This window comes from Oncorhynchus mykiss, chromosome 13, assembly GCF_057628025.1.
Source record: "Oncorhynchus mykiss isolate SJ-2025 chromosome 13, ASM5762802v1, whole genome shotgun sequence".
NCBI classification, from domain to species: Eukaryota; Metazoa; Chordata; class Actinopteri; order Salmoniformes; family Salmonidae; genus Oncorhynchus; species Oncorhynchus mykiss.
The window spans coordinates 44,055,995-44,083,376 of NC_143034.1; the positions used below are offsets into that span (position 1 = coordinate 44,055,995).

General features: G+C 43.3%; 2 protein-coding genes across 2 annotated transcripts in view; one reads left to right on the plus strand and one right to left on the minus strand.

The window, feature by feature from the left end:
- Positions 1-20,280, minus strand: LOC110486196 (NEDD8-conjugating enzyme Ubc12). Its single transcript, XM_021557619.3, has 7 exons — positions 20,132-20,280; positions 11,120-11,635; positions 9,320-9,414; positions 8,980-9,018; positions 2,724-2,827; positions 2,552-2,615; positions 1-1,002 (listed from the first exon to the last, which is right to left on the minus strand). The coding sequence occupies exons 2-7, from the start codon at positions 11,232-11,234 to the stop codon at positions 862-864; spliced, it is 558 nt and encodes a 185-aa protein (XP_021413294.1). The 5' UTR covers positions 11,235-11,635; positions 20,132-20,280; the 3' UTR covers positions 1-861.
- LOC110486197 (F-box/LRR-repeat protein 19) overlaps positions 19,673-27,382 on the plus strand; it is a 23,918-nt gene continuing 16,208 nt past the window's right edge. The window contains exon 1 of the mRNA XM_021557620.3: positions 19,673-20,402. The gene's annotated coding sequence lies outside the window, so the exon portion shown is untranslated. The remainder of the gene's footprint in view (positions 20,403-27,382) is intronic.

Sequence of the window (27,382 nt, forward strand, 5' to 3'; positions counted from 1 at the left end):
TTATCATTCAAGTTCATATTTTATTTAACATAATTCATATTGCAGTCATTGTGAACAGCTGGGATTTCAATATACACAATAGAATTGTAACATTGTAAGCCTCCAACCCCCCCTCCCAATGAAATCTAACGCCCACCCCACCCAGAAAACCATAACAAAACTAAAAAGATTTCCCAATCCCACAACAGCCCTGCCTGCATTACTGATCCTGTCAATCTATGTCTGTGTCAGTCCTGTCAAGTCAGTCAGTCCTCTACCAGTGTGTCTATGGCCTGTATTATGCATCTGGGTTGGTATAAGTACCTGTCTGAATCACGTGTGCGCATGTGATAGCATATGCCTTGCGTGTCAGTAGGCATGTTGTTGAGGCGCGTGTGTGTGTGTATATATATATATATATGATAAGTTTCGCCACCAAGCATGGGTGCGATCCGTCAGGTTCAGAGCTCTCGTAATCGAGAGGCCTCGCATAGTGTTCAAAACATACAACGCGATCCTTTAGTAAAAGGGAGGTGTCTAAGTGAGTATCTCGGTTGTGTGTTTTTGTCCTAGTCCGCGAGTGGGAGGATCAGTTGGCATGTCTATCTCCGCAAAATAACAACTGTGGGCATCAGCGTAGTGGCAATATACCGATTCTCTGAGCGACATTCACTGACCATCCAAACCTGTCATCTTTACCTTCGGACCCCCTCCCTTCCCCCGAGTGAACCCCACCCCCCCAATACTTTCCCCTCCCGGCTCCATCGACCCCCTCCCTCCCCGACTGCTCAAGTTTGTGTATCAGTCAGTGTCTCAGCGTGTGTAAACGGTAATGCGTCTTGGGGGGGAAAAAAAAAAAAAAAAAACGACATGGGCAAGGAGCTATTTGAGGCACCGCTCAAAATACGTGGCGCCAACATAGCCCCCCCGCAGCGACCGCTGGACATTCTGCTCAAAGAGCCGTCGGTTTGTCTGCAGGACCTCCGCCGCCTCTTTGTTCAAGGGGTCCTCTGGATTTGGCTCCTGAGGAGGAGTAGAAGGGCGTGGTTATTTGCCAGGTGTTCCTACCTGCTCCAACCAGTCGACCAATCTTTCAGAATCTGAAAGTCATAGCCATTATACAGTGCATTCGGTAAGTATTCAGACCCTTTGACTTTTTCAAAATTTTGTTACGTTACAGCCTTGTTCGAATATTGATTAAATTGTTTTCCCCCCTTCATCAATCTATACACAATACCTCATAATGACAAAGCAAAAACAGGTTTCTGGATTTTTTTCCCCCCTCTAGTTTAAAAAAAATAAAAAACGGAAATATCACATTTACATAAGTATTCTGACCATTTACTCAGTACTTTGTTGCCATCTTTGGCAGCGATTACAGCCTTGAGTCTAATTGGGTATGACGCTACAAGCTTGGCACATCTGTATCTGGGGAGTTTTTCCGATTCCCCTCTGCAGAGCCTCTCAAGATCTGTCAGGTTAGACGGGGAACGTCGCTGCACAGCTATTTTCAGATCTCTCCAGAGATGTTCGATCTGGTTCAAGTCCGGGCTCTGGCTGGGCCACTCAAGGATATGCAGAGACTTGTCCCGAAGCCACTCCTGCGTTGTCTTGGCTGTGTGCACAGGGTTGTTGTCCTGTTGGAAGGTGAACCTTCGCCCCAGTCTCAGGTCCTGAATGCTCTGGAGCAGATTTTCATCAGGGATCTCACTGTACTTTACTCCGTTCATCTTTCCCTCGATCCTGACTAGTCTTTCAATCCCTATCAGTGAAAAACATCCCCACAGCATGATGCCACCACCACCATGCTTCAACATATGGATGGTGCCAGGTTTCCTCCAGATGTGACGCTTGGCATTCAGGCCAAAGAGTTCAATCTTGTTTGTCATGGTCGGTGCCTTTTGGAAAACTCCAAGCGGGCTTTCATGTGCCTTTTACTGAGTGGCTTCAGTCTGGCCACTCTACCATAAAGGCCTGATTGCTGGAGTGCTGCAGAGATGGTTGTTCTTCTGGAAGGTTCTCCCATCTCCACAGAGGAACTCTGGAGCTCTGTCAGAGTGACCATCGGGTTGTTGGTCACCTCCCTGACCAAGGTCCTTCTCCCCAGATTGTTCAGAGTTTGTGCCTTGACACAATCCTTTCTCATAGCTTTACGGACATTTCCTTCGACCTCATGGCTTGGTTTTTGCTCTGATATGTACAGGTGTGTGCACCTTTCCAAATCATGTCCAATTGTAGAAATGATGATCAATGGAAACAGGATACACCTGAACTCAATTTCTTGTCTCATACCAAAGGGTCTGAATAAGGTATTTTTTATTTTTAATACATTTGCAAAAATGTCAAAAACCTGTTTTCACTTTGTCATTAAGGGGTATTGTGTGTAGATTGATGAGGAAAAAAACAATTTCATACATTTTAGAATAAGGCTGTGACATAACAATGTGGAAAAAGCCAAGGGGTCTGAACACACTGTACATCCTGCTACATTCCTGATTCTAAGCATGGTGCACAAGGAAAAGTAATCAAACTTGGCTAGGCAAAATTGGAAATAGAATATCCCTGTACTCACTAGAAATAGATACTGTAGTCCATATATGATGGAGTTTACTGTCAACACAGGCTTCCAGTCCTCTCTGTAAGAGAAGAATAGATGTTAAAAGTCCAAATGTGGAAATCTGTAGTCATTCTGAATGATCAAATGAGACAAGGTAAACAAAGTGACCACAGTGCAGGTGGTGTACCTCAAGATATTTAGGCAGACATTGCCCTCCAGGTCAATGTTTGGGTGGTACACCATTGTCTCACACTTGACCTTTGGGGGGTCATGAGGGTAGCCCTGTCCTACCTGGAAAACAGAGCAGTCACAAGAAGTCAAAGGAGGATAATCTCATCTTTCGACTTACAACCGTGTTATTAACATGCTTACCATCAACATTGTTAAAGGCATGATCGGGAACTTTGGCGACTACTAAGTCTTTTTTTTTTTTAAACCTCCCGCTTTGGCCTGAATGTGTCGATGTGTAGTTCATACATGCATAATCTATGATCGGAATTACTGTTTTACCTCAATTAGCCACGAAATCCCTAGTTTGAAAGTGACTGTTTTTCTGGACGCTGTATTCTAGCATTTTCCCCCACGCGAGCCAGCCCCTAGCAATTTGAGATCAAGCCAATGAACTTCAGCCCTTGCCATTGAAGTGAGAGCTAGCAAGACACACACAGCCGAGCCAGAGAGAGAACAATGACGTGGTGCAAATATCTTAATTTACCCTGAGTGTACAAAACACTATGGACACCTGCTCTTTCCAGGTGAATCCAGGTAAAAGCTATGATCCCTTATTGATGTCACTTGTTAAATCCACTTCAAATCAGTGTAGATGAAGGAGAGGAGACAGGGAAAATAATGGTTTTTAAGCCTAGAGACAATTGAGACATGGATTGTGTATGTGTGCCATTCAGAGGTTGAATGGGCAAGACAAAAGACACAGTGGCCTTCAGAAAGTATTCATAACCAACTTACTGCACATTTTGTTGTGTTACAGCCTGAATTCAGAAGAGTAGAAAAAAAAATGTGCATAAGTATTCACACCCCTGAGTCAGTCAGTACATGTTATAATCAATCACCTTTGTAAGTGATTACAGCTGTGTCTAAGAGCTTTGCACACCTGATTTGTATAATATTTATCCATTATTATTTTCTAAATTCTTAAAGCGCTGTCAAAATTGGTCATTGCTAGACAACCATTTTCAAGTCTGCCATAGATTTCCAAGCAGATTTAAGTCAAAACTGTAATTCGGCCACTCAGGAACATTCACGGTCTTCATGGTAAAGCAACTCCAGTGTAGACTTGGACTATTGTCCTGCTGTAAGGTCAATTCATCATCTCCCAGTGTCTGGTGGAAAGAAGACTGAACCAGACTTTCCTCTAGGATTTTGCCTGTGCTTAGCTCCATTCCTTTCTTTTTTATCCTCCTTAATGATTACAAGCATACCCAAACCATGATGCAGCCACCACTATGCTTGAGAATATTTTAGAGTGGTACTCAGTAATGTGTTGTATTGAATTGACCCAAAACATAACACGTTGTATTTCGGACAAAAAGTTACTTGCTATGCCGCATTAAAAAAAAGAAAGTATTACTTTAGTGCCTTGTTGCAAACAGGATGCATGTTTGTTATTATGTACGGACTTCCTTCTTTACACTGTCAATTACGTTAGTATTGTGGAGTAACTACAATATTGTTGATCCATCCGCAATTTTCTATCACAGCTTTTAAACTCAGCAACTGTTTTAAAGTCACCATTGGCCTCATCGTGAAATTCCTGAGTGGTTTCCTTCCTCTCCGGCAACTGAGTTAGCAAGGACGGCTGTATCTGTGTAATGACTGGGTGTATTGAAACACTATCTGAAGTGTAATAAATAACTTCACCATGCTCAAAGGGATATTCAATGTCTGCTATTTAATTTTTTTTAAATAGGTGCACTTTTTTTGTGAGGCATAGGAAAACCTCCCTGGTCTTTGAGGTTGAATCTGTGTTTGAAATGCACTGCTTGACTGAGTGACCTTACAGATAATTGTATGTGTGGGGTACAGAGATGAGGTAGTCATTCAAAAAACATATTGAAACACTATTGTTGCACACTGTCAGTCCATACAACTTGTGGCTAGTTAAGCACATTTTTTACACCTGAACTTGCTTGCCATAAGAAAGGGGTTGAATACTTGACTCTAGCCATTTCAGCTTTCATTTTGAATGAATTTGCAATCATTTCAAAAAACATAATTCCATTTTGACATTTTGTAATTCAATTTAAATTCTGTAACATAACTAAATGTGGAAAAAGTCAAGGGATGTGAATAGTTTTCTAAACGGGGTGCCAGGCGCACCGGTTTGTGCCAAGAACTGCAACAGTGCTGGGTTTCACCCGCAACAGTTTCCTGTGTGTATCAAGAATGGTCCACCACCCAAAGCATTGGAGTAAACATGGGCCAGTCATCTGATGTTCTGAAAGAGCGGCAAAATCTGGACCCCTACAAATCAGCCAGGCTAGGCAATCTGGACCATTTCTTTCTAAAATTATCTGCCGAAATTGTTGCCACCCCTATTACTAGCCTGTTCAACCTCTCTTTCGTGTCGTCTGAGATTCCCAAAGATTGGAAAGCAGCTGCGGTCATCCCCCTCTTCAAAGGGGGGGACACTTTTGACCCAAACTGCTACAGACCTATATCTATCCTACCATGCCTTTCTAAGGTCTTCGAAGGCCAAGTCAACAAATAGATCACCGACGATTTCGAATCCCACCATACCTTCTCCGCTATGCAATCTGGTTTCAGAGCTGGTCATGGGTGCACCTCAGCCACGCTCAAGGTCCTAAACGATATCTTAACCGCCATCGATAAGAAACAATACTGTGCAGCCGTATTCATTGACCTGGCCAAGGCTTTCGACTTTGTCAATCACCACATCCTTATCGACAGACTCGATAGCCTTGGTTTCTCAAATAATTGCCTCGCCTGGTTCACCAACTACTTCTCAATGTCAAATCGCAGGGCCTGTTGTCCGGGCCTCTGGCAGTCTTTATGGGGGTGCCACCGGGTTCAATTCTTGGACTGACTCTCTTCTCTGTATACATCAATGATGTCGCTCTTGCTGCTGGGGAGTCTCTGAGCCACCTCTACGCAGACGACACCATTCTGTATACTTCTGGCCCTTCTTTGGACACTGTGTTAACAACCCTCCAGACAAGCTTCAATGCCATACAACTCTCCTTCCGTGGCCTCCAATTGCTCTTAAATACAAGTAAAACTAAATGCATGCTCTTCAACCGATCGCTGCCTGCACCTGCCCGCCCGTCCAACATAACTACTCTGGGCGGCTCTGTGGACAACCACCTAAGTGTCTGGTTAGACTGTAAACTCTCCTTCCAGACTCATATCAAAAATCTCCAATCCAAAGTTAAATCTAGAATTGGCTTCCTATTTCGCAACAAAGCATCCTTCTCTCATGCTGCCAAACATACCCGTGTAAAACTGACCATCCTACCGATCCTCGAAGGTGTCCTTTACAAAATAGTCTCCAATACCCTACTCAATAAATTGGATGCAGTCTATATCACAATGCCATCCGTTTTGTCACCAAAGCCCCATATACTACCCACCACTGCGACATGTACGCTCTCGTTGGCTGGCCCTCGCTTCATATTCGTCGCCAAACCCACTGGCTCCAGGTCATCTACAAGACCCTGCTAGGTAAAGCCCTCCTTAGCTCGCTGGTCACCAAAGCAGCACCCACCTGTAGCACTCGCTCCTGCAGGTATATCTCTCTGGTCACCCCCAAAACCAATTATTCCTTTGGCCGCCTCTCCTTCCAGTTCTCTGCTGCCAATGACTGGAACGAACTACAAAAATCTTTGAAACTGGAAACACTCATCTTCCTCACTAGCTTTAAGCACCAGCTGTCAGAGCAGCTCACAGATCACTGCACCTGTACATAGCCCATCTATAATTTATAATTCATAGTGTTGTCCATTTATTAGGCACACCACCCCGTTCATGAAAATGGTTTGCTCCTACAGACAGTGAGTCACGTGGCCTGCTATATAAAGCAGGCAGACAGGCATCAGGGCATTCTGTTACTGTTTGATTGAACTTTAGAATGGGCTAAATAAGTGACCTAATCGACTGAGCGTGGTATGATCGTATGTGCTAGGAGCACCGGTTCCAGTATCTCAGAAACTACTGGCCTTTCACGAACGATAGCGTCTAGGATTTACCGAGAATGGTGCAGACAAACAAAAAACATCCAGTCAGCGGCAGCCATGTGGGTGAAAAGGTCAAAGGAGAATGGCAAGAATTGTGCAAACTAACAGGCGGGCCACAAACGGCGCTGTACAACAGTGGTGTGCAGAACGTCTTCTCGGAACTCACAACTCAGCGGACCTTGTCACGGATGGGCAACTGCAGCAGACGACCACACCGGGTTCCACTCCTATCAGCTATAAACAAGAAGCGCCACCAGTGGGCACATGATCACCAACACTGGACAATTGAGGAGTAGAAAAACATCACCTGGTCCGACAAATCCAGGTTCCTGTTACTGATGGCAGAGTCAGGATTTGGCATAAGCTGCATGAGTCCAAGGCCTCATCCTGCCTGGTGTCAACCGTACAGGCTGGTGGCGGTGGTGTAATGGTGTGGGAACTGTTTTCCTGGCACACATTAGGTCCCTTGACACCAACTGAGCAACATTTGAACACCACACCTTGTAGAATCCATACCCCAAAGAATTCAGGATGTTCTGGAGGCAAGTGGGGCTCTGACCCAGTAGTAGGTGGGTGTACCTGATAAAACCTGGCCACTGAGTATAAACTCAACAAAAAAAAGAAACGTCCTCTCACTGTCAACTGTGTTTATTTTCAGCAAACTTAACATGTATAAATATTTGTATGAAAATAAGATCCAACAACTTCGACAAAAATCAAACAAGTTCCACAGACATGTGACAAACAGAAATGGAATAACGTGTCCCTGAACAAAGGGGTTCAAAAGTAATAGTCAAAATCAGGTGTGGCCACCAGCTGCATTAAGTACTGCAGTGCATCTCCTCCTCATGGACTGCACCAGATTTGCCAGTTCTTGTGAGATGTTACCCCACTCTTCCACCAAGGCACCTGCAAGTTCTCTGACATTTCTGGGGGGAATGGCCCTAGCCCTCACCCTCCAATCCAACAGGTCCCAGACGTGCTCAATGGGCTCGAGATCCGGGCTCTTGCTGGCCATGGCACAACACTGACATGCCTGTCTTGCAGGAATTCACGTACAGGACGAGCAGTATGGCTGGTGGCATTGTCATGTACCATGAGGGAGGAGAATGTCTTCCCTGTAATGCACAGCGTTGAGATTTTCTGCAATGACAGCAAGCTCAGTCCGATGATGCTGTGACACACCGCCCCAGACCAAGGTTCAACAATAACAACCTTCCACCTCGATCCCGCTCCAGAGTACAGTTCTCGGTGTAACGCTCATTCCTTCAACGATAAACGTGAATCCGACCATCACCCATGGTGAGACAGAACCGCAACTCATCAGTGAAGAGCACTTTTTGCTAGTCCTGTCTGGTCCAGTGACGGTGGGTTTGTGCTCATAGGTGACATTGTTGCTCAGTGATGTCTGGTGAGGACAGGCCTTACAAGCCCTCAGTCCAGCCTATTGCGGACAGTCTGAGCACTGATGGAGGGATTGTGTGTTCCTGTTGTAATTTGAGTATTTGTTGTTGCCATCCTGTACCTGTCCCGCAGGTGTGATGTTCAGCTGTACCGATGTTGTTACACGTGGTCTGCCACTGCGAGGATGATCAGCTGTCCGCCCTGGCTCCCTGTCGCGCCGTCTTAGGCATCTCACAGTACTGATATTGCAGTTTATTGCACTAGCCACATCTGCAGTCGTCATGCCTCCTTGCAGCATGCCTAAAACACGTTCACGCAGATGAGCAGGGACCCTGGGCATCTTTCTTTTGGTGTTTTTCCAGAGTCAGTAGAAAAGCCTCTTTGTTTTCATAACTGTGACCTTAATTGCCTACCGTCTGTAAACTGTTAGTGTCTTAACGACCGTTCCACAGGTGCATGTTCATTAATTGTTCATGGAACAAGCATGGGAAACAGTGTTAAAACCCATTACAATGAAGATCTGTGAAGTTATTTGGATTTTTAAAAATTTTCTTTGAAAGACAAGGTCCTGAAAAAGGAACATTTCTTTTTTTGCTGAGTTTATATATAAAACACAAGGAAATCAAGTTGACGACTGCACTGGGCCTTTAACCATTCAAAACTGACATTAAAAATGTTGGATACCAAATTGTGACCCTAAAAACATCACAAAACAATAGCTATCAAGCAGGTGTAATGCCATTAACAACAGTTTTGTGTGACAGTAAAGCAAGGGTGTAGTGACTCATGTCGTCCCGATGTCTGTCCACCCACATTAAGCCCCCTTACCTTAAAGCTGAAGACAAACTTTCCCCCTTTGTAAAAGCCCTAAAAAGAGAGAAAATAACCTGAGAATGTGTTTACATATGGGTTTCTATGAATGCTGTTCATAGCCTGTTTGGTGGGTTGGCAGGACATGATGTCAATGTACAGAGCTAAATAATACATTGTGTACAAAGTATTTATATTTGGATATTAGTTGATAAGCAACCACGTTAGCATTCGAACCCATTCATTAGTTGCAACTGTACAAGTTTGAGTACAATAGTTAAATGTCTAATAAACACATGACATATGGAGGATTCTCTCTGACAAGTAGCTACAGATTGTTTCAGGAAAGAGTGAAGACCTCGTCTGGTGAGATGATGAGTTTGAAGTTGAGCAGATCATCTTGGTCGGGGAAGACGATCTCGCACGTCTTTGGGAGGTTCAGCTCATTGATGTCTGCGAGGAGAAAATGTATGTCTCAGTGAATAGCAGTCGTTTGCATCGATTTCCCTTCAGTTGCATGCATGAAACCTGCCTGGCAGAAATATGAAAACTAAAGTCTTCTTATCTGTTTTTTTGCTTTTTAACAGACAGAAAGTGGCATGTAAATGTGATTGAAGAAGGCACCTGAGCAGCGCAGTCCAATGAACACAGTCCAATGATCCCCTCTGAAGTGCTGGGGTGATCCCACACCTGTGGTGGTATTTTCCCTCTCACTCTGAGGTCTTTCAAACTGTAATGGTTGCCCTGCAGTATTTCCTATATTTTTCTTTGAATAACAACAATCTTTTTCTACAAGTTTAATATGCGAACAGAGTCAGTTCACATCAAATGGAGGAAAACCAATGTGACTATGTTGTGGTCCTCTAGCCTAAAAGCTAAACAACATTCTTTAGGTATATAGGTCCCGTTGGTTTTTAGGCGGCCTTCATCCACTATGAAATGGAGATTAACTTAGTCTTTCAAAATCATGGCTAAAGGTCAAAAGCCAACTGGATTTCTTATATGGGGTCCGTGGTGTTACAAGGTTCATGAACCAAACAACTGAGCCATTGGAACAAAATCACCACATTCATCACAGGGGTGGTTTGAATTTCATTAAGTATCTGGGAAAACATTTGTGTACATGGTTGTGGGGGGCTTTTCAAAACATGGTGCATATGTCTTTTCACAGCATTTCCTCATTTTGGATAGCTGGAAATGTCACATTCACTTTTGAATCAATGTTATTAGCTAAAGACCTGCCTTAACAATTCTGTAACTACTTTATAAGGCTGAGGTTATAAAACAATATTCATATTTCTTGCCATTCAACTCCCAGTCAGTCTTGTCACGTGTTCTGTCATGAAAGGTATGGAAAGTTGAAAATGTCTCACATTAAATAGCCTATCTCCACGTTGTACACAGTTACTTTGTGACAAACAGTTTACTCCAGCACACTGGCCAGAAACTGTTTGTAACCTAGGTAAGTAAGTAAGCGTGGCAAACATCCTGGCTAGTGATAGCTACTTCAAGTCAGTATAGCTAACTAGCTGCTGACTAATGAAAATCAACGGTTACTTTTATGTTACTTAATAACATCAATAGTGATATCCACAATAGTGGAAGACACATTTGTGATATCTTGTTGAATAATGAACAACTACATCCACGTTTTTGAGCTAGTTAGTATCAGACCGAAGTAGCTAACTAACTTCATCTGTTTAATGGGTATAGCTACTGGTAGCTTGTGTTTTCTCTTTTGCACAAACTGCTTAGTGGCATATCTAAATTGAAACTGATAACTTGGCTAACTACTGAACAAATAACGTTATACAGTAAGTTAGCTGGCTGTCTAAGTCACTTAACTAGTAGGGCAAATGAACTAACTAACAAGGGTGCTAACTAACAAGAAGTGCTGTGCATTTGAGTTGACTCCCTGGCTTCACCATCTTCTGGCTGCGACGTTTGAGTTTTGTTTTCATAATAGCTAGCTAGCTAACGTTAGCCAGATGGCTAGCTAACTAATTAGCCAACTAGCTAGCTCAGCCTCCTATGACAAAACACACTAGTTTTAGTTGTGTCTTTATTTATTAACCATGTGGACAGACACGCTAATTAAACAAACATGTCCATGGTTTAAAAATAAACCATCTAATTTTAAAGAAGCCAGTTAGCCTACCTTTCTGTATTCGAAGCTGGGCCGCGCTTGCTTTTTTACCCCCAGCTCCTGTTCTGTTTCCTCCAGCAGATTCCTCGTCTTTCTTCTGCTGCTTCAGAGAAAAGAGCTTAATCATCTTCAATTAGTTTATTGAAGATCTATGTTTCAGGTCCTTCAATTAGAAACAGCTCTTTGTCTTAAATTTATGGAGGGAGTTATGACTCAGTACAGCACCGTAATGTTGTTGGAGCCGGTGCGTCTCAGCTACAATATCGGAAGACAAGCTGATAGCCTAGCTCGGTAGCACTGCTGCGTGAGACAGTAACGTTACGATGCCAAGGTAGCGAATGAAGGAAGGGGGGTGTTCTGAAAGAACAGTGGAGGTACACAAACTGTACCAGTTTGTTTCTGTTGATATGAAATCATAGGATATTGCCTAGTTGGGCTACTCATATTCATAAGCTTTATTTAACTTACACTCATATTGGAGGGTTAGAGACTGCATATGTTCATATTTTCTGGTTGCGGAACAGCACCCTGAAGTATTCAAGGACAAAACAAAACAGAAACTATTTGATTCAGATGTACAATGTTAAATCAGTGTTGTACATAGCTTACACAAAATAATAATGCACATATGTATTTGCAGCACCACACCAGACAGTATTTTGTCTCTCAGGCAAGAACAATATGCTTGGAAAATGATTGAAAAAAATATTTCTCACATTTAATTATGACTAGCTCACTATGAGTCATAATAAATGAATGGTGGAAAAGTTTTCCCATAGGGGAAACAAGGGCTGTGTTTCGTGTAGGCTTACCCTGGAGTGACATTTTGATAACTGTAATTCACTTTAGGACAAGGAGACTTATCAATGTATATACCTGCCAAAAAATGAAATGCTAATTAGCTGATATTGTGACTATCATAAAGAACTACAAATGCCATGATGATCTGGACAAGGTTGCCAATTCAACGCAAAGGTAAGAATCTCTGGATTAACTATCTAATGCTAAATTTAGCAATGAATAAATTGGCTACATTTCTTTAAATTGACAGCTCTGTGAACTGTCTTGTGCAAGTTTTAAGTTGACACAATACCTGTTACCAAAGGTGTCAGCTAGCGATGACATGCAGGGATTTGTAGTCTTGCATGATGTCTACTTTGATATTAATGAGCATTTTTTAATCTGAGTAATAGAGACAAAAATATTGTTGTCACCTTGTCCAAACAGAGATTTACATGCTAATCAAAATGTCATGCCAGGGTAAGCCTACACGAAACACAGCCCTTACTAAGTGTTTATAAAATTCCCTGTGGAAAATCAATTGGAATAATTTCCCTCTTTTGACCGCTAGGTTTTATGGGTATTATGACACCTCTATAACTGATGTGTGTGTGTGTGTGTTCCTTCAATTAGATACAGCAAGGTCTGCGGTCATCTGCCTTTGGTATAATAGATTCCCGAGTAGCGCAGCGGTCTAAGGTACTGCATCTCAGTGCTTGAGGCATCACTACAGACACTGGTTTGATTCCAGGCTGTATTACAACCGGCCGTGATTGGGAGTCCCATATGGCGGCACACAATTGGCTCAGCGTCGTCCGTGTTAGGGTTTGGCCGGGATAGGTCATCATTGTAAATAATAATTTGTTCTTAACTGACTTGCCTAGTTAAATAAAGGTTAAATAAATAAATAAATAATAATAATAATAATAAAGAGAAGGAACCCAGACTTCATCAAAGAAATTGGAAACACAGACATTGTCATCCTGCCAGAAACATGGTATAGAGGAGACAGACTCATTGGTTGCCCTCTAGGTTACAGAGAGCTGGTAGTCCCATCCACCGAACTACCAGATGTGAAACAGAGAAGAGACTCAGGGGGTATGCTAATTTGTTATAGAGCAGAACTAACCCACTCTTAAATTAGTCAAAACAGGAACATTTTACATCTGGCTAGAAATGTAATAAGGAAATTATCTCAACAGAGAAATGTGTCCTGTGTGAATTCAAGTATCTCTAATTTTCTCTTTCTTTCTCTCTCTCGGAGGACCTGAGCCCTAGGACCATGCCTCAGGACTACCTGACATGATGACTCCTTGCTGTCCCCAGTCCACCTGGCCGTGCTGCTGCTCCAGTTTCAACTTTTCTGCCTGTGATTATTATTATTTGACCATGCTGGTCATTTATGAACATTTGAACATCTTGGCCATGTTCTGTTATAATCTCCACCCGGCACAGCCAGAAGAGGACTGGCCACCCCACATAGCCTGGTTCCTCTCTATGTTTCTTCCTAGGTTTTGGCCTTTCTAGGGAGTTTTTTCTAGCCACCGTGCTTCTACACCTGCATTGCTTGCTGTTTGGGGTTTTAGGCTGGGTTTCTGTACAGCACTTTGAGATATCAGCTGATGTACGAAGGGCTATATAAATACATTTGATTTGATTTGATTTTAAATGTCCTCATGTGTGCTACCTATATCCCACCAATAGAATCCCCATACTTTAATGATGACAGCTTCTCCATCCTAGATGGGGAGAACAACCATTTCCAGGCCAAGGGACATGTACTATTCTGTGGCGACCTAAATGCCAGAACTGGACAAGAACCTGACACTCTCAGCACACAGGGAGACAAACACCTACCTGGAGGTGACAGTATTCCCTCCCAAATATGCCCCCCTAGACACAACTATGACAAAACAACCAAGAAAATGTGTCACAACTCCTGCAGCTTGGTCGCACGCTGGGTCTGTACATAGTCAATGTTAGGCTTTGAGGAGATTCCTATGGTAGGTACACCTACAGCACATCCCTTGGCAGCAGATAAGATAATCAACAACATCAACCACCGGAGCCACTGCCTGTTCACCCCGTTATCATCCAGAAGGCGAGGTCAGTACAGGTGCATCAAAGCTGGGACCGAGAGATAGAAGCTATTTTTCAATCTCAAGGCCATCAGACTGCTAAACAGCCATCACTAGCACTTCAGAGGCGGCTGCCTACAGACATAGATTAGGAATCACTGGCCACTTTTAGAAATGGATCTCTAGCCACTTTAATAATGTCTCCGTCTCTAGCATTACTCATCTCATCTGTATAAACTGCAATCCACACTATTCTACAGTATCTTAGTCACTTTTCAATTGTGTTTACATATTGCATCAGCCATTTCATATGTATATATTGTATTGCATTCTATACTAAACCACTGACTGTTAAACAGCCATCTCCAGCACATCAGAGGCTGCTGCCTATAGACAGATTAGGAATTACTGGCCACTTTAAGGAAATGAAACACTAGCCACTTTAATCTCATATGTATAAACTGTACTCTATACTATTCTACGGTATCTTAGTCAATTTAATTGTGTGTAAATATTGCATCACACATCTCGTATGTATATACTGTATTTTATACTATGCCACTGTGCTTAGTCCAATGCCACTCTGACATATACAGTTGAAGTCGGAAGTTTACCTACACTTAGGTTGGAGTCATTAAAACTCGCTTTTCAAACACTCCACAAATGTCTTGTTAACAAACTATAGTTTTGGCAATCGGTTAGGACATCTACTTTGTGCATGTGTAGCCATGTGAAATGACTAGCTAGTTAGCGGTGGTGCGGGCTAGTGTCGTTTCAATCGGTGACGTCACTTGCTCTGAGACCTTGGAAGTAGTGGTTCCCCTTGCTCTGCAAGGGTCGCGGCTTTTGTGGAGCGATGGGTAATGATGCTACGAGGTTGACTGTTGACGTGTGCAGAGCGTCCCTGGTTCGCGCCCAGGTCGGGGCGAGGGGACGGACGTAAAGTCTATACTGTTACACATGACACAAGTAATTTTTCCAACAATTGTTTACAGACAGATTATTTCACTTGTAATTCACTATATCACAATTCCAGTGGGTCAGAGGTTTACATACACTAAGTTGACTGTGCCTTTAGACAGCTTGGAAAATTCCAGAAAATTGTGTCATGGCTTTAGAAGATTCTGATAAATTGGAGGTGTACCTGTGGATGTATTTCAAGGCCTACGTTCAAACGCAGTGCCTGTTTGCTTGACATCATGGGAAAATCAAAGGAAATCAGCCAAGACCTCAGACATTTTTTTGGACCTCCACAAGTCTGGTTCATCCTTGGAAGCAATTTCCAAACGCCTGAAGGTACCACGTTCATCTGTACAACAATTGTACACAAGGAGAAACACCATGTGACCACGATGACGTCATACCGCTCAGGAAGGAGACACGTTCTGTTTCCTAGAGATTAATGTACTTTGGTGCGAAAAGTTCAAATCAATCCCAGAACAACAGCAAAGGACCTTGTGAAGATGCTGGAGGAAACAGGTACAAAAGTATCTATATCCACAGTAAAACGAGTCCTATATCGACATAACCTGATAGGCCGCTCAGTAAGGCTGCTTCAAAACCGCCATAGAAAAGTCAGACTACGGTTTGCAACTGCACACGGGGACAAAGATCGTACTATTGGGAGAAATGTCCTCTGGTCTGATGAAAGAAAAATAGAACTGTTCGGCCATAATGACCATCGCTATGTTTGGAGGAAAAATGGGGAGGCTTGCAAGCCGAAGAACACCATCCCAACCGTGAAGCACAGGGTGGCAGCATCATGTTGTGGGGGTGCTTTGTTGCAGGAGGGACTGGTGCACTTCACAAAATAAATGGCATCATGAGGAAGTAAAATCATGTGGATATATTGAAGCAACATCTCAAGACATCAGTCAGGAAGTTAAAGCTTGGTCGCAAATGGGTCTTCCAAATGGACAATGACCCCAATCATACTTCCAAAGTTGTGGCAAAATGGCTTAAGGACAACAAAGTCAATGTATTGGAGTGGCAATCACAAAGCTCTGACCTCAATCCCATAGAAAATGTGTGGGCAGAACTGAAATTTTTTATTTCACCTTTATTTAACCAGGTAGGCCAGTTGAGAACAAGATCTCATTTACAACTGCGACCTGGCCAAGATAAAGCAAAGCAGTGCAACAAAAACAACAACACAGAGTTACACATGGGATAAACAAACGCACAGTCAATAACACAATAAAAACATCTATGTACAGTGTGTACAAAGTAGGAAGGTAAGGCAATAAATAGGCCATAGAGGTGAACGAATTACAATTTAGCATTAACACGAGTGATAGATGTGCAGATGATGATGTGCAAGTAGAGATACTGGGGTGCAAAAGAGCAAGAGGATAAGTAACAATATGGAGATGAGGTAGATGGTTGTACTATTTACAGATTGGCTGTGTGCAGGTAAGCTGCTCTGACAGCTGATACTTAAAGTTAGAGAGGGAGGTATAAAACTCCAGCTTCAGCGATTTTTGCAATTTGTTCCAGTCATTGGCAGCAGAGAACTGGAAGGAAAGGCGGTCAAAGCAGGTGTTGGCTTTGGGGATGACCAGTGAGATATACCTGCTGGAGCGCATTCTACGGGTGAGTGTTGTTATCGTGACCAGTGAGCTGAGATAAGGCGGAGCTTTACCTAGCAAAGACTTACAGATGACCTGGAGCCAGTGGGGCTGGCGACAAATATGTAGCGAGGGCCAGCTGACGAGAGCATACAGGTCGCAGTGGTGGGTGGTATATGGGGCTTTGGTGACAAACGGATGGCACTGTGATAGACTGCATCCAGTTTGCTGAGTAGAGTGTTGGAGGCTGTTTTGTAAATGACATCGCCGAAGTCGGATCAGTAGGATAGTCAGTTTTATGAGGGTATGTTTGGCAGCGAGTGTGAAGGAGGCTTTGTTGCGAAACAGAAAGCCGATTCTAGATTAAAAAAAAAAAATACCTTGAGTGTGGCTGAGGTGCACCCGTGACCAGCTCGGAAACCGGATTGCACAGCGGAGAAGGTACGGTGGGATTCGAAATGGTCAGTGATCTGTTTATTAACTTGGCTTTCAAATACTTTAGAAAGGCAGGGCAGGATAGATATAGGTCTGTAACAGCTTGGGTCTAGAGTGTCACCCCCTTGGAAGAGGGGGATGACCGGGGCAGTTTTCCAATCTTTAGGGATCTCGGATGATACGAATGAGAGGTTGAACAGACTGGTAATAGGGGTTGCAACAATGGCGGTGGATAATTTTAGAAAGAAAGGGTCCAGATTGTGTAGCCCAGCTAATTTGTACGGGTTCAGGTTTTGCAGCTGGGGAGGCTTGGGCAAGTCGCTGCGGGGGGTGCGGAGCTGTTGGCCGGGGTTGGGGTAGCCTGGAGGAAAGCATGGCCAGCAGTGGAAAAATACTTTTTGAAATTCTCGATTATCATGGATGTATCAGTGGGGACAGTGTTTCCTAGCCTCAGTGGGCAGCTGGGAGGAGGTGCTCTTATTCTCCATGGACTTTACAGTGTCCCAACACTTTTTGGAGTTAGAGCTACAGGATGCAAATTTCTATTTGAAAAAGCTAGCCTTAGCTTTCCAGACCGACTGCATGTATTGGTTACTGACTTCCCTGAAAAGTTGCATATCGCAGGGACTATTCGATGCTAGTGAAGTCCGCCACAAGATGTTTTTGTGCTGGTCGAGGTCAGTCAGGTCTAGAGTGAACCAAGGGCTATATCTGTTCTTAATTCTACATTTTTTGAAAGGGGCATGCTTATTTAAGATGGTGAGGAAATTACTTTTAAAGAATGACCAGGCATCCTCTACAGACAGGATGAGGTCAATATCCTTCCAGGATACCCGGGCCAGGTCGATTAGAAAGGCCTGCTCGCAGAAGTGTTTTAGGCAGCGTTTGACAGTGATGAGGGGTGGTCGTTTGACCACGGACCCATAGCGGATGCAGGCAATGAGGCAATGATCGCAGAGGTGTATTTGGATGGCAAGTTGGTCAGGATAATATCTATGAGGGTGCCCATGTTTATGGATTTAGGGTTGTACCTGGTGGGTTCCTTGATAATTGGTGTGAGATTGAGGGCATCTAGCTTAGATTGTAGGACTGCCGGGGTGTTAAGCATATCCCAGTTTAGGTCACCTAACAGAACGAACTCTGAAGATAGATGAGGGGCAATCAATTCACATATGGTGTCCAGGGCACAGCTGGGAGCCAAAGGAGATCTATAACAGGTGGCAACAGTGAGAGACTTTTTCTGGAGAGATTCATTTTTTAAATTAGAAGCTTGAACTGTTTGGGCATAGACCTGGAAAGTATGACAGAACATTGCAGGCTATATCTGCAGGAGATTGCAACTCCTCCCCCTTTGGTAGTTCTTTCTTGATGGAAAATGTTGTAGTTTCCTCCGCCATTGGTAGTTCTAGCTTGATGAAAAATGTTGTAGTTGGGGATGGAAATCTCAGAATTTTTGGTGGCCTTCCTAAGCCAGGATTCAGACATGGCAACGGCATCAGGGTTGGCGGAGTGTGCTAAAGTAGTGAGTAAAACAAACTTAGGGAGGAGGCTTCTGATGTTAACATGCATGAAAACGGGCCTCCCGGGTGGCGCAGTGGTTAAGGGCGCTGTACTGCAGCGCCAGCTGTGCCATCAGAGTCCCTGGGTTCGATCCCAGGCTCTGTCGTAACCGGCCGCGACCGGGAAGTCCGTGGGGCGACGCACAATTGGCCTAGCGTCGTCCGGGTTAGGGAGGGCTGTGGTCGGTAGGGATGTCCTTGTCTCATCACGCACCAGCGACCCCTGTGGCGGGCCGGGCGCAGTGCGCGCTAACCAAGGTTGCCAGGTGCACGGTGTAGCCTCCGACACATTGGTGCGGCTGGCTTCCGGGTTGGATGCGCGCTGTGTTAAGAAGCAGTGCGGCTGGTTGGGTTGTGTATCGGAGGACGCATGACATTCAACCTTCGTCTCTCCCGAGCCCGTACGGGAGTTGTAGCGATGAGACAAGATAGTAGCGACTACAACAATTGGATACCACGAAAATTGGGGAGAAAAAGGAGTAAAAATTTTATCAGAGAATCACCAGCAGCAAGAGCGACATCATTGATATATACAGAGAAAAGAGTCTGCCTGAGAACTGAACCCTGTGGCACCCCATAGAGACTGCCAGAGATCCGGACAACAGGCCCTCCAATTTGACACACTGAACTGTATCTGAGAAGTGAACCAGGCGAGTCATTTGAGACGCCAAGGCTATTGAGTCTGCCGATAAGAATGCGGTGATCACCTGGTTTAACATCAACCTGGTATTGGGTAACCAAGGGTTTCCCAAACTTTGTCTTGGGGCCCCCTCTGAGTGCACATTTTGTTTTTTGCTGTAGCACTAGAGTAGTTGGTTATTTTAATAGCTGTGTAGTGCTAGGGCAGGACTGAGTTTGGGAAACCCTGGGGTAATCTACCCTTCTGCCTCTTCACCTTTTTTGATGTACAGTTTCATCACAGACTTTTTGTTTGTGGATATTTTAGACACAAAAAGAAAACGCCTACTGCTGTCCACAATCCTCCATAGAATAAATACAGATGTTTACTGACAACAAGGCTTCCTTTACAGCCTTTTAGTGGTACAATTAGAACTTGGTTGGTTCTACACTCTTTATACTCCAAATCCCACAATTCCACAGGCTTCGCTCCTGACGTCTTGAAAGGGAGGCGCGGCAATATTTTTCCTCCCCATATTTTATTTACTATATTTATTTATTAATTAATTTTTTCGAGACAAAAATGGAGAACGATTGCCACATATCTTACCAATAGCATACGGACGATTAAACGTGTATTCGGATTAAAGTAGCAAGGTTGCTGACGAGCTAATAAAAAAAACACAAAACAAGAATCACACAATAGAAAACGAGAACAATAGCCACGCTCATCCGTCTATTCAGATTTTCTCTTTCATTTTGACTGGAATTTATAGGGAAACCCGCAGTAGACATTTAAGCTGCGAAATAAGATATTTTTTAACAAAACGTCTTCTCTCGAAATCACGTGCCATTTTGCATGTTTTGAAGACCTCAAGAACACGTTGGAAGACGTTTGAGAGACCAAGAAACAGGGATAGGGGTCAAAGAATGGAGTGAATGGCACAGAAAACGCTGTGTTGCGTCTTGAAATGTATTGTTACATACCCATTCGGCAACCCTTTACATCTCTGCCTAATCTAGAGTAGACCGGTAAGAAGGAAAAATCGAATTATCTTTCTAGCTCCATTATTACTGTAACAACATGGAACGCATATGAACGTGCCATACGGGACCCAGAATCGGCAAGAAAGGCTACAGGAGAAAGAAACAAGGAAGCGATCCCCTAACCGCTAATATCAAAGCTAGCTAGCTAACTGTTGGCTAATAATATTATTTCTAATGCGCGACCAAGGAGTATGCGACTCGATACAAAGAGGTTAGTAATTGTAACAGTTTACCACTAAACGCACATATTCAAAGTGATCAGGTATCTACTACAGTATTTTTGCAAGATACTGAGCAATATGAAAGAGGAAGAGCATTGCAGGGAAGCGAATGGAGGAGAGATGACGGAGGACTGTGTGTAATCAATTGATCATTTTATTCATTGATATAACTATGCATTTTTTCAATGTTACTCGTGTACAGCATGTTCACTACACACCGTGCAGTGAACTAACTACGTACAGTAGCCAGTAAAGCAGCCACACTGGTTAGTTAGCTAGCTAACGTTAGCTGCTAAGTTATTGGCTGCGCATCTTCCTTGTAGCTAGCTAACGTTAGCTAGTCATCCAATTCAATCTTGCGCTACAGGCCATAATGTGGGCAGCCATGTATCCTTACAGAATGGACAAGTCCCTCCCAACAAACAACATTGCTATGAAAAATTACAAGCATGTTTTATCAATACGTGATTTGTGTGCAAAGTAAATGCTTGTTGTGGTTGTTAGGAAGCAGGCTAACAAGCTTGCTTGCCACAGCAGCTAGCAACACCAAGACTTGGTTGAATTATTTCTTGCCATCTCATTAATCAAACCCCAGTATTTACTTAATTATTTCCTATAAAACAGGTCGCTGGATGTAAGTTCACTGCACTATAACACATCCATTTAATGACTTGGCTTAATTGGCAAAGGTTCCTCTGCTCTGGGGAGGCACACATTGAAATTACTGTTTTGATTTCACGAGTGCCTGACTGGTACTAACATCTATCTCAGTTCAGTTTCTGCAATATCACGCCTCTGTCCTTCCTTACCCTCTTTCCTTCCTTAGCCCCTCTCTTTGTGTGAGATGGAGAGAGACCGATACACTTGGTCCATGTTTGGCTCTAATTTATAACATCCTATATTATCCTCATCTCTGCTTTTCACCCCCCAAGCCAGCTAGCTGTCAGTGCATTACTCTGTCGCATTCCACACACATCTGTTTATCTACATTAGTTCATGCAAAGTATAACCTACAAATTAGGGTTGGGCTGATATTTGATTATATTGTGATATTTGACATTGATGATATATCGGGAAGTGCAAGACTATATATACTCTATTTGATCTTTACAAATCAAAACTGTGCAGTTTTATCAGTTAGGCTGTATCAATATGTAAAAAATAATTCCAAATGAATTAACAGAGATAATTTAATGAGAATGCGACTAATATTGTAAATAAGCACACAAATTGCACAGTCTGAAATTATTTAGTCATTAACAGCGCAAGGATTTTTGGATATCGCAATATTTGGAGTAGCATATTGTTGAAGAGGTCTTCTCAAATATGGCCCAACCCTACTCAAATATGGCCCAACCCTACTATACATCTGACATGATATCAAATATAATCTTATTTGTCACATGCTTTGTAAACAACGGGTGTAGACTAACAGTGGCATTGCAGAGACATAGAAAGTATAGAAATAATAGATAAGTAATGAGACCCAATAAGTAATGATAACTTGGCTGTAAACATGGGGTACCAGTAACGAGTTGATGTGCAGGGGTACAAGGTAATTGAGGTATATGTGTTCATATAACTAGAGATAGTGACTAGGCAACAGGATAGATAGTAAACAGTAGCAGATGTAATTAACTATTTAGCAGTCTTATGGCTTGGGATAGAAGCTGTTCAGGGTTATGTTGGTTCCAGACTTGGTGCAGCGGTACCGCTTGCTGTGCCATAGCAGAGAGAACAGTCAAATACTTGGGTGGCTGGAGTCTTTGAGAATTTGTAGGGCCTTCCTCTGACACTGCCTGGTATAGAGGTCCTGGATGGCAGGGAGCTTGGCCCCAGTCATGTAATGGGCTGGATGCACCACTCTCTGTAGCGCCTTGCAGTCGGGTGCCAAGCAGTTGCCATACCAAGCGGTGATGCAGCCAGTCAAGATGCTCTCAATGGTGCAGTTGTAGAACTGTTTCAGGATCTTAGCCCCCATGCCAAATTCTTTCAGCCTCCTGAGGGGGATGAGGCGTTGTCGTTCCCTCTTTGCGACTGTTGGTGTGTGTCGACCATGATAGATTCTTAGTGATGTGGAACCGAGACACTTGAAGCTTTCAACCTGTTCCACTACAGCCCTGTTGACATGAATGGAGATGAGCTCGGCCCTCCGTTTCCTGTAGCCCACAATCCGCTCCTTTATCTTGCTGAACTTGAGGGAGAGGTTGTTGTCCAGGCATCACATGCCAGGTCTCAGACCTCCTCACTATAAGCTTTCTCATTACTGTCGGTGATCAGGCCTACCATCGTTGTGTCGTCAGCAAACTTAATGATGGTGCTGAAGTCGTGTGCGGCCACACAGTCATGGGTAAACAGGGAGTACAGAAGGGGACTAAGCATGCACCCCTGAGGGGCCCCCGTGTTGAGGGTCAGCTTGGCGAATATGTTGTTGCCTACCCTCACCACCTGGGGGTGGCCCGTCAAGAATTCCAGGATCCAGTTGCAGAGGGAGGTGTTTAGTCCCAGGGTCCTTAGCTTAATAATGAGTTTGGTGGGCACTATGGTGTTGAATGCTGAGCTGTAGGCAATGAACAGCATTCTCACATATGTGTTCCTCTTGTCCAGGTGGGAGAGGGAAGTGTGCGTTGCTATAGAGATTGTGTCATCTGTGGATCTGTTGGGGAGGCCTGCGAATTGGAATGGGTCCAGGGTGTCTGGGATGATGTTGATGTGAGGCATGACGAGCCTGTCAAAGCATTTTATTGCTACAGATGTGAGTACTATGGGGGATAGTCATTTAGAGAGGTTACCTTGGTGTTCTTGGCCACATGGACTATGGTAGTCTGCTTGAAACATGTAGATATAACAGACTGGGTCAGGAATTTCAGTGAAGACACTTGCCAGCTGGGCCTCGAAAGTTAACCTGTTTTAAATGTCTTATGTTTTAAATGGCCTCCCCTACTGTCACTGTGGGGACGATGTCGTCGATGCACTTATTCACTTAAATATTTTTTTAAATATCCACCGAAGTACAAAAAAAGACTTTTACATTATTTCTGAAAATAATCAGTTATCGATGTGTATTACCTGTAACAGGCAAAATATGCCTAACCCTCATGTGATTGTGCAGTAGATAGGCCTGTGCAGTTCTGTTAATTATAGGTTTTTAAATAAGCACTATGCCTTAAAGTACCATCCAGAGATTGTGGCACCAACATTAAACTTGGCCTCTTTTTTTTAAAGGTTCTAAAAATAGGAGAAATGGTAGCCTAATGCAGTTCATGCACTGGCTGAAGGTCCACAGAGACAGAGTTTGTGGCGTCAGTGAGCACTTAATTTGAAATGCAGTTACTCAAAATCTCTGAGATTGTAAAAAAATGTCCACGATCGAATGATGAATCATGGGACCATTAGACATTTCAAAGCCTATTCTCTCAGGCTAAAATATCTGTTTAGTTGCCAGCGCAATGCAATTTGAATCTCCCAAAACCCCTCAACATCCTCAGTCACTCATGATGCAATAAGGATCTTCCTGACCAGTCTCTCGTTCTAGGCAGGAACCACATTATTGTTTAACAGACGAGACGACCCAGGGCCTCAGTGCCTTAGCCACGGGCTCTTTGATCTTAGCTGTTTTGAGGAAATTTAAGATCACCTGTGTTAGTTGCTAGAGAGAAGGGGCGGTGTGAGATTGGTTGGTACAAGAAATAAGTTCCCAAGGCTTTGTGTTCCAAGTTATGCATCTAGCTTGGGGCCTGTCACATGGGCTTAGGCTAAGAGTAAACCAATCCTATTTTTATTAGAGGCCATGGAATGCTGAGATTCCATACACTCCCTACAGTATTTGCCCTGTTGTATTTTATAACATGGGGGTAAGGAGCATGGAGCATATGCTATAGTTATAGCCTGTCAGCACTTATGGTGTATGTATGAGGAGTAGTCTAGAGAGCAGACTGGCCTCTTGTTGCTCACTAGTGTTTGCAATGTCAGTCTTTCTCTCTGTCTCTTAAATGTTTATGAATGCACTGGCATGCGTGTTCAGTATGTTCACTGAATAAGCTCTTGTCCCTTCTCTCTTTCCTTCTCTTTATCTATCCTCTCTTTGGAGAACATCCCAGTTTGTGTATGTTCATGAACTGTTTGTCCTCCCTCCCATATGACATGAGGTGATATTCAGATTGTGGTGCCTATCTGTATTTGCAGTGTATTTTTGTGCTAACCTGTCTTATTTTCTTCAGTTACAGCAGAATGGATGTCCGGATGTTAACTTGTTTTCAAGTTGACTGTAGTGTACAGTGCCTTGCGAAAGTATTCGGCCCCCTTGAACTTTGCAACCTTTTGCCACATTTCAGGCTTCAAACATAAAGATATAAAACTGTATTTTTTTGTGAAGAATCAACAACAAGTGGGACACAATCATGAAGTGGAACGACATTTATTGGATATTTCAAACTTTTTTAACAAATCAAAAACTGAAAAATTGGGCGTGCAAAATTATTCAGCCCCTTTACTTTCAGTGCAGCAAACTCTCTCCAGAAGTTCAGTGAGGATCTCTGAATGATCCAATGTTGACCTAAATGACTAATGATGATAAATACAATCCACCTGTGTGTAATCAAGTCTCCGTATAAATGCACCTGCACTGTGATAGTCTCAGAGGTCCGTTAAAAGCGCAGAGAGCATCATGAAGAACAAGGAACACACCAGGCAGGTCCGAGATACTGTTGTGAAGAAGTTTAAAGCCGGATTTGGATACAAAAAGATTTCCCAAACTTTAAATATCCCAAGGAGCACTGTGCAAGCGATAATATTGAAATGGAAGGAGTATCAGACCACTACAAATCTACCAAGAGCTGGCCGTCCCTCTAAACTTTCAGCTCATACAAGGAGAAGACTGATCAGAGATGCAGCCAAGAGGCCCATGATCACGCTGGATGAACTGCAGAGATCTACAGCTGAGGTGAGAGACTCTGTCCATAGGACAACAATCAGTTGTATATTGCACAAATCTGGCCTTTTTGGAAGAGTGGCAAGAAGAAAGCCATTTCTTAAAGATATCCATAAATAGTGTCGTTTAAAGTTTGCCACAAGCCACCTGGGTGACACACTAAACATGTGGAAGAAGGTGCTCTGGTCAGATGAAACCAAAATTGAACTTTTTGGCAACAATGCAAAACGTTATGTTTGGCGTAAAAGCAACACAGCTCATCACCCTGAACACACCATGCCCACTGTCAAACATGGTGGTGGCAGCATCATGGTTTGGGCCTGCTTTTCTTCAGCAGGGACAGGGAAGATGGTTAAAATTGATGGGAAGATGGATGGAGCCAAATACAGGACCATTCTGTAAGAAAACCTGATGGAGTCTGCAAAAGACCTGAGACTGGGACGGAGATTTGTCTTCCAACAAGACAATGATCCAAAACATAAAGCAAAATCTGCAATGGAATGGTTCAAAAATAAACATATCCAGGTGTTAGAATGGCCAAGTCAAAGTCCAGACCTGAATCCAATTGAGAATCTGTGGAAAGAACTGAAAATTGCTGTTCACAAATGCTCTCCATCCAACCTCGCTGAACTCGAGCTGTTTTGCAAGGAGGAATGGGAAAAAAATTCAGTCTCTCGACGTGCAAAACTGATAGACATACCCCAAGCGACTTACAGCTGTAATCGCAGCAAAAGGTGGCGCTACAAAGTATTAACTTAAGGGGGCTGAATAATTTTGCACGCCCAATTTTTCAGTTTTTGATTTGTTAAAAAAGTTTGAAATATCCAATAAATGTCGTTCCACTACATGATTGTGTCCCACTTGTTGTTGATTCTTCACAAAAAAATACAGTTTTATATCTTTATGTTTGAAGCCTGAAATGTGGCAAAAGGTCACAAAGTTCAAGGTGGCCGAATACTTTCGCAAGGCACTGTATGGAAAGTTTGTGTTGACCTCTCCTCAGTTAACTGCAGCGGCGATGTCAGACAGTATGTGCATATGGTATAGGCTGCATATGTAGTGCATAGGACTATCTGTTATGTACAGTGCATTTGGAAAGTATTCAGACCCCTTCACGTTTTCTACATTTTGTTACATTAAAGCCTTATTCTAAAATGGATAAAGTAGTTTTCCCCTGTCATCAATCTACACACAATACCCTTAATGACAAAGCAAAAACAAGTTTTAGAAATCTTTACTAATTTATAAAAAATTAAAAACTGAAATATGACATTTTTCAGTACATTGTTGAAGCACTTTTGGCAGCGATTAAAGCCTGGAGTCTTCTTGGGTATGACGATACAAGATTGGCACACCTGTTTTTGGGGAGTTTCTCCCATTCCTCTCTGCAGATCCTTTCAAGCTCTGCCAGGTTGGATGGGGAGTGTCGCTGCACAGCTATTTTCAGGTCTCTTCAGAGATGTTGAATCGGGTTCAAGTCCGGGTTCTGGCTGGGCCACTCAAGGACATTCAGAAACTTGTCCCAAAGCCACTCCTGTGTATTCTTGGCTGTGCGCTTAGGGTCGTTGTCCTGTTGAAAGGTGAACCTTCGCCCCAGTCTCAAGGTCCTGAGCGCTCTGGAGCAGGTTTTCACCAAGGATCTCTCCATACTTGGCTCTGTTCATCTTTCCCTCATTCCTGACTAGTCTCCCAGTCCCTGCCACTGAAAAATATCCCCACAGCATGATGATGCCACCACCATGCTTCACCATAGGGATGGTACCAGGTTTCCTCCAGATGTGACACTTGGCATTCAGATTTCAATCTTGGTTTCATCAGGCTAGAGAATCTTGTTTCTCATGGTTCTAGAGTCCTTTAGGTACTCGAGGATGATCAAGGGAAACAGGATGCACCTGAGCTCAATTTCGAGTCTCATTGCAAAGGGCCTGAATACTTAAGTAAATAAGGTATTTCTGTTTTCTGTGAAGATGTAACTTTTTTTAGAATGTTGTAACGTAATAAAATGGGGGTCTGAATATTTTCTGAATGCGCTCTGTACAT